The 11,561-nt window shown below is 34.1% G+C and overlaps 2 protein-coding genes across 16 annotated transcripts; both read right to left on the bottom strand.

Moving 5' to 3' along the window:
- Window positions 1-235: 235 nt before the first annotated feature.
- Window positions 236-1,724, bottom strand: LOC107896140 (protein WUSCHEL). Its single transcript, XM_016821266.2, has 3 exons — window positions 1,062-1,724; window positions 864-961; window positions 236-770 (listed from the first exon to the last, which is right to left on the bottom strand). Exons 1-3 carry the CDS (start codon window positions 1,456-1,458, stop codon window positions 396-398), a joined length of 870 nt encoding a protein of 289 aa, XP_016676755.1. The 5' UTR covers window positions 1,459-1,724; the 3' UTR covers window positions 236-395.
- Window positions 1,725-5,763: 4,039 nt separating this feature from the next.
- On the bottom strand, window positions 5,764-11,349 carry LOC107897603 (nuclear pore complex protein Nup153). 15 transcript variants are annotated; one of them, XR_005903400.1, is made up of 12 exons: window positions 10,129-10,572; window positions 9,147-9,544; window positions 9,009-9,039; window positions 8,817-8,890; window positions 8,542-8,711; window positions 8,025-8,105; window positions 7,677-7,748; window positions 7,478-7,580; window positions 7,059-7,108; window positions 6,770-6,918; window positions 6,546-6,697; window positions 5,764-6,457 (listed from the first exon to the last, which is right to left on the bottom strand). XR_005903400.1 is itself a non-coding variant. In XM_041078954.1 (10 exons), the coding sequence occupies exons 3-10, from the start codon at window positions 10,292-10,294 to the stop codon at window positions 7,550-7,552; spliced, it is 1,023 nt and encodes a 340-aa protein (XP_040934888.1). In that variant the 5' UTR covers window positions 10,295-10,400; window positions 10,617-10,734; window positions 11,209-11,349; the 3' UTR covers window positions 7,234-7,549. The 15 variants fall into 15 exon arrangements, 5 of the variants coding, with proteins under 5 accessions (XP_040934888.1, XP_040934887.1, XP_016678590.1 ...); XR_005903403.1 differs by having other exon boundaries at window positions 6,815-6,918; XR_005903405.1 differs by lacking the exon at window positions 7,059-7,108 and having other exon boundaries at window positions 5,764-6,076; window positions 6,289-6,457.
- Window positions 11,350-11,561: the final 212 nt, after the last annotated feature.

Genomic DNA, 11,561 nt, shown 5'->3' with positions numbered 1-11,561 from the left:
TAATTTCCATTTCTTTATTAAGTAAGTACCTGATTGGTTTACCAAAAAGAAAATAATCACATCATTAATACTGTCATTATGTTAGACAGACGGGAAACAGTTTTTGTTTTTTTCTTCACAATTGGCATCCTCTAGTTAAAACCAACATTTTCGTTAGCTTTAACTTAGACAAGAATCACTAAACTTCCTAAACCAAGCCTCATTGTCCATATTCTTGGCAATAAAACAAACAAGATGCTCATTAATTAAGTTAATTTCTTTACCATGGCCCAACAAGAGACGAACTGATAGTTTACACCATAATATTAAAGCCATAATTTCTAGCTACCTATTTAAAGAAGCCAGTGGACATCTTCAATTATAGTAACATGATTAATACGAAGATTGATTTTGCATCAGATAGAATCCTGTGATCTGGCATTGTAGGAGTTGAGGCTGAGCTCAAGTGAAGCACGAGAGGCGGTGTAGCCATCATCAGACCTGTACCAACTAGAGTAGCAGCTATCTGCAGATTGAGGCTTCATATTGCTGCAAAAAGCATTGATGTCTTCGCCGTGCATGGGGAAGAGAGGAAGGGTTTCAATATGTGGTGCAACAGCCGCTCCTTCTTCCTCTTCTTCTTCTTCATCACCTTCTTGTTCTTCTCCAAATAATTTTTTCTTGTCAAAGAAAGCATAAGATGATGTTGTATATGCAGGATCCATGCCAACCCACCCAAGGTTGTGGCTTGCACCACCACTGCTGCTACCACACGCTGATATCGAGCAATCCTGGTTTTAAAAAACATAGATACAGTAGTGTTCAAAAATATATATAAATAAAGTTACTGCCTTTCCAAAGCTTTTATGATTATCATCTCTTACCCTAAAACTCTTCTCCATGGTCATAGATCCATAGCCATAGTGTCCTATCTGCCCAACAGTAAGCACACCAGTTGAAGGAGGAGATGAAGGAGCATAACCTACAAAATTTATACAAAAATCCATTGGGAATAGGAAAGTAAAGGGTTTTATAAATAGCAAGCAAAGGTAGGGAAAGAGAAAATAATTAGAGAAACCAACCAGGAGTTATGGTGGGATATTTATGATTATGGAGAGAATCATCAGGTTTCCTGGTAGCATTTGCAAGAATGGGTGTTTGCATGGGGAGAATATCAGGTGTGGAGGTGAACCTTTTCTTCTGCCTCTCACGAGCCTTGTGGTTCTGAAACCAATAAAAGACATTCTTGCCTTCGATTTTCCCGTACTGTCTAAGCCTAGCAGAGATCCTCTGAATCTGATCAGCACTTGGGGACCTAACTCCATTGTTGTAGTAAAGGTCTTTCAATATTCTAATCTGGTCAGTGGTGGGAGTCCACCGTGTACTACTTTGCCTGCAAAGAAAGCTTCCTTTGCCACTGCCACCGCTACTATTATCATCATTCGGATGTGGTTGTTGGTGTTGGTGTTGGGGTTCCATGATGGATTCCAAACAAGAAGAAAACAAAGAGATGCAAACAAAGCTAGCAAGTTAATTAGAGAGAGAGAGAGATGGTGTAGGTGTGAATGAAAGTGCATGAAGAAGTGAGATATAAAAGGAGATGAGAAGGGGAAGAGAGGATATTCATATCAGAGAAATATCTGAGAGTGAAGGAGTGAAGTTGTCAGAGTGATATTCATGAAAAAGGAAGTGACAAAAGAGGCATAGAAAGGGAGGATATCAGTGGAATTACTTGGATGAAAAGGCATGACGAGGTATGAAATGATGATTAACCAGCCTTCCCCTTGATAACAGTGACAGATATATGAGAGTTGCCCATAATATAATATAATATAAATATAATATAATATTGCAACTGAAATGAATGAAAGAGAGTCTTTCAAGGAATGATGAATCCGATTTACAACTCAATATATGACCTGAATCAAACCTTCATATATTTACTATATTATACAGACCCATCAAAACATAATTTGTGCTTCATTTATCAAACAAGCAGTAAACATAGTCATTGATGAATAAGCTCTACTCTATTTTGCAGATCCAGAAACCAGACTATAAAAAATATTCCTGTAAATTGACAGTGAATTTCAAGAGAGACATAAATGCTTTCTCTAGGATTCATTATCAGAAGAGAATCACACATTAAACAAAAAGTATTTTATATTAACACAGTCTATCTCTAGTCTTTACTGATGTCACAATCGTCCAATAGTAGGTTCCTTTATTCTTTATAGAGCTTTGATTACCCTATCCTTTAAGAATTTCAGGGATTTCACCTTGGAGCTGGAAGGAGCCCTCAGTTTATAGATGAGAAATGGTGTTAAGAGGATACCCTCCCTAGGTAGGTCTTGCAAGTACAACAAGTATTGGAAATTGAATTCATATCTTAGGACCAGCTTCCATGTGCAGTAAAGGAAAGCAGCTTTGGCAAACCGAGTTTTGAACGCCAAACTCTTTTAACTAAAATAAAAATAAAAAACCTCTTCATCTTTCCAGTTTAACTTTTTATTGTCCTAAATTCCATGTGGTGGATATGCAGCACGTGCATGCATAAAGGCAGCATTGCTTTATATTTCTTCCAACATACAAAATCAACACACTTTTACGTGCTAAAGTTGAAACGGATTGGAGATACAGTGAAATTTATTTAGATTACAGTTTCTTGAGATTTTGTTGCCTGGCTACGTAAACCCCCATTTCTCCATTATTCTGCATTACTCTTTGTTTCCTTTCATACAAAAAACACTCCTCCTTTTTTTGCACAGTGTGGGATAATATATAATAATAATATTTTTTAAGGCGGAAAAAGGGGATTGTAGTATTACATACACCTTGAGTTCAACAAGTAACAGTCAGTCATATTCCATTTTTCTACAATAATTAGGACTGCAGCAGCAGCCTCTTTCTTTCAAACTTTTCAGATTGTGTTTTGATTCAGACATTAACATCATGAGATTTCCTCTCCTTATCATGCATTGCATTAATGCTTCTCTTTCTCTGATCCTCTCCATGTGGGTTTTGTCGGTAACTTGGTTCTTATTTTTCTCTAAACTCTATTCCACTCTCTTTTTCTTTATATTACCTCAAATTCCGTTTTTTTTTATCCTTTTTTTAGCCAATACAATATTAATCTAGTTGAAATTTTATTAAAGAATTGTTTATTTAAAATGAAATAAATATTTTTATAATACTGTGTTTTATATTATTATATAATTTTTTTTAAAAAAACCAAGAATAAATTACTGAAAACTTATCACATCCAAATTCTTACTAAAATTTCATTTGTTTTCTACACAAGTTATTTATATTAGTGAAAACAAAATTATGTTTAAAAAATAAGCTAAAAGGGTGAAGTTGAAAACCAAGGTATCTTAAATTCCAATCTCATATGTGTGTAATTTTTTATATTTTTTAATTTTTAATTTCACAATAAAATTAAAATTAAATAAAGTGTATATATATATTAAAAAAGAAATAGAGTGCTTATCTCAGAAGTCCTAAGAAAGGGGCTAGCTAGTTACGTATAGTGGGGGTAGTACACATCCTTTTCTTTGGGGTAATCATCCCAATTGCTGTTATTTTCTCCGCCATATCTGCAATGATACATCACAATATCATTCCATATCTCCTCACTCTGCATCTGCCTTTTTCCCTTTCTTCTGTCTCTATTAAATCTAAGATAGTGACTGTGCCAAACCCTACCCACACCCTTCTCTTTCTTTTCTTCTAATCTTTACTTACCCAGAATGGATGATAGACTGTCCGTAATCAAGTTTGATAACCCACACCTCTTCTTTTTATTTTATATATATTCCAGCTCTAGGGTTTTTAGGGTGGACCCAATTTTGATGCACTAAGGTTTTCTTTTGGCTTTGGACCACATATCCCCCCCCCCTTCTCCATTTACTAGTTTTGTTTTGATTCAATCTCTACCACTACCGACCTGAACCTTTATTTTCTTGTTTTAACTTTGTTTCGTATACTAGTAAATATGTTTTTGTGATGAATTTAACCCTTCTTTTTATCTTTTATTTTTCTAATTAAATTTAGTTATTAACATTTTAAAAATAGTTAAATTTAGCTCATTAAATAAACATAACATATTAAATTATTAAATATAACAACTCGCATGACAATCAAGTTTATTGCATATTAATTTTTATGGTTTTTTTATTTTTAAATATTTTTATTAATTTTAAATTATTTGTTCATATAGCATTTAAGAAAAATAATGATATCGTTAAAAAATTATTGTTTAATCAACATTTTCGTTAAAAAAATAATTTGACTCTTTTTAAAAAATTAATAATTAAGTTTAGTTAAAAAAAAATTAAATTAACAAAAGATATAAACATTGAGGGAACTCTAAGTAAAGTTTACCACTAGAAATGTTACAAAAAAATTCAAAATAGATATGCTATTATTAAAAGTGATGGATATAAATATATTCTAAAATTTTAAAATTAACAAATTTGAGTTATTTAATTATGTAACTTCATCATTTTATTTAAACTTAAATTTACAAGTATTTAAAAAAAATTCACATGCTGTTAAAAATTCAAAACATATCAAAACTAGAAAAGATCTATAAATAATGAAATTTAAGTAAAAATACTCAGAATATATCCGAGACATAGATAATCTACACACGATGAAATTTAAGTCAAAATAATTCTAAAAACAACCAACATATAATTTATACAATGTAAAGGTTACACCTAAGACATTAAGGTCCCAAGATTTTATCTTTTGCTAAATGCTACTATCTTATTAACATTAATTTATTTGAAATTAAATAATTAAATATATAAAAATAATTTTCAATCTTTGATTAAAATATTATCTATATGCTCTTCCTATTGAGGTGAGAAGGGTTATATATAAAATACATAAGATGCCACGTGTAAGTAACATGTTTGCGGCAAAATCACATCTTATTTTGTTATAGAGAAAAAAAATATAACTTTATAGATTGATGATATGACAATGTAGAGTGACTTTATAATCAATGATTGTTCCGTCATGATTGAAGCAGTGGCAAATTCAAGAAGACCTTTTGTAATTTATAAAATTTTAAATTAGTAATAATAAAATTGCACTTTAACTTCCTTAAAAATGATAAAAATTTAATTTAATCTTTTAAAAATTATAAAAATATAAACTACTAAAATGATAAAATTATATTTTTATTATCGTAAAAATATACAATTTAATTCTAATTTCTAAAAAAATAAAATTCTGACTTCACCTATTTAGAAGGGTCGTAGGTACTTATGGCGTTCTGCTAATGATGCTCAAAGGGTGACATATGTAGGTGTTATGGAGGAGGTATAATAAAAAAAATTATAAAAATTATACGAAAAACGAAAAAAGCATACTAACACAAGAGAACAACCATTAGAAGAACCTAAAATTACCCACATTTGCAGGTAAAGAAAGAATGGAAATTATAAAAAGAAAACGTAAAAATCATCAAATAATAGCTTACTAAGACGAAAGAACAATCATGAGAAAATTACCCATTTTTGCAGGTAAAGAATGGAAATTATAAAATGAAAATGTAAAAAACATCGAACAAGACAAAAAGAAAAATAATAATAATAGTGGAAGGACGGAATGGAGGTGGATACCTGTAGGGGTAGCCTTTTGAAGATTAGCGGATGAGAATTCGTAGGGAATGGTGCATACCGTATAGGACGATTCGATGGCCGTTGTCTGCAATGGATCCCTCTCCATTGCTTATTATCTTTTATTTATTTATTTGAGAGAGTATTTTTTTTATTAAGGTAAAATAATATTATTCAAAATAGTTAATTACAACAATAAGAAAACTCCAAATCATAATTAAAGACGTTTACCTTTACATTATAGAATGTTAATGCATATTTTCATTGTGGTAAGTCATAATTTTATATTATTAAAATACCAGTAAATATATATTTCAAGATTGAGAAGTCATTGCTGCAGATAACAAAGTATGTTCCAAATGTAGAGTGACGGATTTACGTTTTGCAGATGATGTTTTAATCTTCACCAAAGGCAGCCTAGATTCTGTGCTGTGAGTATAGAGTTCATTGCAGATTTGTTTTAGCACCTATTTGGCAACAACCCAACAACACCCAAAGTGAGTTTTTACTCACGTATCCAGCAAAGAGACCTACAAGCTACTGAATTCAAACTTGGCACTATTTCCATACGCTACCGTAGTAACCAAGGATGGATCACAAGTTGGACAGCCTACAACTGATTCGGTCTTATTCTTTTCAACCTACATAATTATTGGTGCAGGCACTTCTTATTACTTACCTATGCTCTAGTTTCTCCTGAAAGGAACAAACAAGTGGATTGGCAAACCAGAATCACAGGGTGCTCTTGAGCCGCCATGCATTTTCAAGCACTTATGAGCCTTTTTCATGATGTTTGGATCATTGTAGATAGGATGGCCCCAATCCTATGTGTTGAAAGGAAGAGATCTCTGTGGAGCATGAGGCAATTACTTAACATGAAAGGAATAGTCACATGGTTCTTGATCAGGTTTGAGCAAGGAGTCATCTGAAGTGTACCTGGGCACACCTTTTCTACTGCTACAGCTTGGGAAGCTCTTACACCCAAATTTCAGGAAGTGGGGTGCCGTCGATTTGTTGGGTGCACTCTCTATATCCCTAAGCATGTTAAGTAGACAAGACATGGCGTCAAGAGACCACCTCTTCTGTAGCTGCAGATATTCCCCAAATAAAAATAAAAAAAAAATCATAGGACGGCAATATGTTGAAGCTTTGGGGATTACTGAGGAGGGTAGTAGAATGGTAGAGAGGGATCCACTGGGCCATACACCAGTTCAAAGACAATTTTATTTCCATAGTCTTGCAAATTGCTTAAGCAGCCTCCATATACCACACCTTCGGCAAGACAGAAACAAGTGGACTCTTTTTGCTACTAAAAGATTAACAACAAGCAGGACATGCAAATAATTAAAGAAGTCAGAATGAGAGTAACAGGACTCAACGGCATTGATGAAGACATAATCAATAAGAGAATTTGTGAGGAATGGAGGATACATAATTCCATGTTCTTACACTAAATATCTAACGTCTAGTTTTGTTGTTGCTGTTTTTGTTTGAGTACTCTGCAATGATAAGTCCTTTAATTGGATCCGAGATTCAATAGCAACATTATTGGGATGGAAAAGAGAATATCATAACAACTAGCATGTAAAAACCATTCAAAATTGCTATCAGATAAACAAAGAAATAAATAGAAAGCTGCCACGGCAGTTAGATCTCAGTCCAACACATCAGATGCGTATACACCACAAGGTTTTCAACATTTTATACAAGAAATACTAGCCAAATTATACAATTTAGTATTATAGAGAAGTTATATAAAGCTCTCCACCATTGTCAATTCAAAACTCATAATCGCTGTCATAACTAATCAAACCAAATCTACAGCTTTTGGTTTTTTGTTGTACAAGAGAGAGAGAGAGGGAGAGAACCTGCGCACTGTGCTAGAAAAATCCTTATGAATCAAAACTGGCATTAAATGGCAACACTGCAGCATTTACCAGCTAAGTCACTGTCTCTCTTTGAGTCTTACACCTGTAGAAGGAAAAGTAAACACCGACCGGTGAGTTTTCTCCAAAATAAAGTGAAACATCTTCCTTTAAGGGAAGTCCGCAATGTCAAACTGTCAACCTATTTGTTGTTATACTCCCATGGTACGGACTCACCCCTGCCCTTGCAGAGATGCAGTGAAGACAACGTCTTCTGAAATCAAAATTTCCACAATTATCATACATATTACATGCAATGATTTACGTGACTAATGTACAAGAACCCACAAATAGAACAAAGAAAAATTCCATAATCTTGTGCAGGCAACCATATATAATATTAAGCAGTTTTTATTTCTAATACTAAATCACTTCAGACATCAAATGATCAAATTATTGATTGATATAAGGCACATCAATCACATCATATTTCTGCTGACCACAATCCTCGCATAATTCAGCATGTAAAAGCCACTACTTAGCTACTGACCTGTTGCATTGAGCTCGAGATGCATAATTGTGATTGTTGCATTTTGCACACATCCAATCTCCACTACGCCATTGTTTTGCCCTGATAAACGATGTTAAAAAATTTGTAGCTTTAAAAAGCAATCCTCTGAATCTCATGAAAAATATCATATTTGCTAGACATATGACTCAGCATCTAGATGCAAAACACGGAACATAAACCTGATTGGATTCTAAACACAGAAGTTCATAACACCTTAGTGACCATCTCTTTAGCATACTACATTCAAGCCTACAACCAATAAGAGGCAAGAGAACTTTAAATAGCAATCTAGAAGCAAACAACACCGATTTCAGGACCAGTTCCAGAAGCTAAAAATCATTTACAATATCTAACAAGATTAAGGGACTGGAAAAAAAAATATCATTGCCATATGTTGACAAAGGAGTTAAGTATCATCTAACTCATGAAATGAATCACTAATATGTCCAAGATATACAACAAGCATGTAATAAGGGGTCAACATAAAAAAATTTACCCTTTTCCAAGAAGAGTTGTTGCAGCTTGAGGAGGAAACGGAATGGATGCTGGCCAATTTGAAGCCATAGCAGGATTTATACTGGGATAGGAAGGATATGCTCCAGGTTTTGGGTCACTGGTGGCTCCTACCATTTGGTCAAATTGAGGATACAGTTGTTCGTCCTTGCCCTGAAAACCCAGAAAAGGGGACACAGTAGTTCAGTAGTTAAAAAATTAAAAACCTGCTGGAAAATAACAATAATTATAAATGCCACAACAGAACTGATTACTTACATTTCCTAAATTTAATCTTTTATGATCCCAATCATGTACAAATTCTTCAGATGCTAATCGCTTAGTTCCAAGTGCTATATAACCCGAAAAAGGAAAATGAGAAAGAGGCAAATACTCAGTTACTAGTAGTAGAAAAAAAACCATCATATCAGAATATAAGCATTAAAAGCAAAACAAAGCAAATGAATGTACCTGGTGGTATGGATGCATTGCAATTTTTGCACTGCAAAAACAGCCGATTGGATCAGAAAAATAACATGGAATATTTTGTAGAATTCGTAATGAGTAAAAAGATGAAAGCTGAATCCAGTTTAGGCAGCAAGATAAGACCTGTGACCGTGAAGAGTAATTATGGAAGCCACAGTTGCAAATCCAGTCACCATTTCGCCATCCCTTTGGAACAGAAAGGGGCTGATTACCAGGATTTGCATATGCCCCAGGAGACTGGTTTCCAGCAACAGGCCATGTTGGTGCTGATTGAAGTCCACAATTATCAGCCCCTCCCAAAGACCAATTGGAACTCAAAGGAAGGAACTGTTGGGGAGCACCACTGCCTACAAATCCAACATTCATCTTTTGTTCCAGTGCTCCTAGGGCCCTAGCAAAATAATGTGAATAGGTTGGGAGAGAAGCTCCAGGCATTGCAATTGCTGGCATTGCTGCAATCTCCTTTGGTTGCCCGCACTTTTTGCACTTCTCTCTTGATGCATAATTGTTGTTAGTGCAAGCTATTGATCCATTGCCACACACACCCCAACCCACAATGCAGCCACGAAGAGGACAAGGAAGCCAAGCACACGCACACCAACCAGTTCATCCCATACCAAAGTAAACATACAAAAAACACAAACCACTCAACCTAATTGATACTGATTTCCTAACCTCAACTTCGCAAAGCACATATCACTATATTTCATTTAACATGTTACATTCATAAACATACAACGGCCAAAAGTTATGCTTTCGAAATGGCAACTCTGTCAACAATTACCATAAAACCAGCTGTTTTAGCGCGAATTAACATAAGTAAAGCAGAAAAAAGTTCAATAAAAACTCTCCCCAAGTCATTGTTTAAAGACAACCCATCGTAAATCTTTAATTAGGCAAAGGAAATATGGAATTTTAACATGCCCTTTGTTCTATCTCAGCTAATGAAATTCCAACTATTATCAATGCTAACAACACAGATAAACTCCAGAACCCAACTTTTGATGTATAGTCTTAAATTGAATAATTGAATTAACCAACATGAGTAGTAATAGGAAATAATAAGGAAAAAAACCCAAGAAAAGAGAAATAAGTATAAACTGACCAGTGCAGATCCAATCACCAATACGAGGAAGCCATTTGGAATCAGCAGGAGTTTTGGTGTCAACGAGAAGACGAGGCTGCTTACATCGGTTACAGAAGGATCTAAAGGCATAGTTCGTGTTCTTGCATCCACTGCACTCCCAGTCTCCTTCCCTCCCTTCTCCCATTCCTTCCCCTCCCCTATTAATCGTTTGTTTATGTACAAATCAAAAGAATAATAAGAGCTTGTTGCTTGGGAAGCAGGAGAAAGTGAGAGGGGAGGTCGGGGGCACCCTGTAGAAATTTGAAAAATGAAAATTGCTGCAAATTATGAAAGTGTTGGGAGTTGGGATCGATGAGCGCAACAAATATCAACGAATGTGGTGAAAGAAAGTTCTTCGTCAGACAGGGCAGGGCCTAAACCATGACCGAGAGAGATGAGGGCCATCAGGCTAATTACTACTCTTCCTTGGGATTAAAATTAAGCCTCTATTGTTGTAAGGTGCTTACTTATGTGGGCTTTCTTTAGGCTTCAGGGTACAGGCCCATCTTTTCTCGGCTCAAATATCACCATGCATTGCGTGGTTATCAAGATTCTCGACTCAAAAACTATGGCTTCAGCGTCAACCTTGTTTCAAGATCAGGGCAGTGAGTAGTACTGATATATGGAGGTGTTATACAATTCACTTGTATTAAAGTAAATCTGAATGAGCTAAATAAATTTTAAAACAGATTTAAAATGAGTTCAATTTGAGCTCAATCCGACATATTATTAATTTAAACAATCATATCAATATCTTTATTTTTAGGAATTAATCATATTTCAATAACTAAGACAAATTATCTCCCTAATATTTTTTATTTTAAGCCATTCTTACTTCACATTAATATCTAAACAAATATTTTTAAAAAAAATAAATTTTCATATAAATCAAAGAAAATGGTGTTGTTAATCACTACATCCCACGTCTCAATCCATTACCAAAAAATAATAATAATAATAATAAAGAACAAACTTAGTCAAAGAAAAAACCAGCAAACGAACAGACACCATTAAAACAAATAATGTAAACTAAACCAAAACAAAAACAAATAACAGCACCTTCCTTCAATTCCGATGAAACCCAAATCAAGATCTCTCCCCGGCAGCGCTCCATATTATCCTTGCGTATGCACTATGACAGATCAAGAGGAAAGGAACTTTGGAGACCAAGTGGAGGTAAAAATGATAGGCATCTCCAAAACTAACTGTCGACCTTCATCTTCGAAAAACCCAGCGCTGCAAATCTCTAAACAAATAGTTTTTTAATGCATGTAAAAGTTATGTCATATCTAATCATCATATCCAACAATTACACACTTTGTGTAATACACACAAATTTATTTTAAAAAAGTAAGGCATCGTTCATAAAACCCAATTAAGCGAAATATTATCATTTATAAATTATTACTACT

The sequence above is a fragment of the Gossypium hirsutum genome, chromosome A10 (assembly GCF_007990345.1).
Source record: "Gossypium hirsutum isolate 1008001.06 chromosome A10, Gossypium_hirsutum_v2.1, whole genome shotgun sequence".
In the NCBI taxonomy this organism is placed as follows: Eukaryota; Viridiplantae; Streptophyta; class Magnoliopsida; order Malvales; family Malvaceae; genus Gossypium; species Gossypium hirsutum.
The sequence above is the reverse complement of the archived record's forward strand: the minus strand, read 5'-3'. Positions and strand labels throughout refer to the sequence as shown.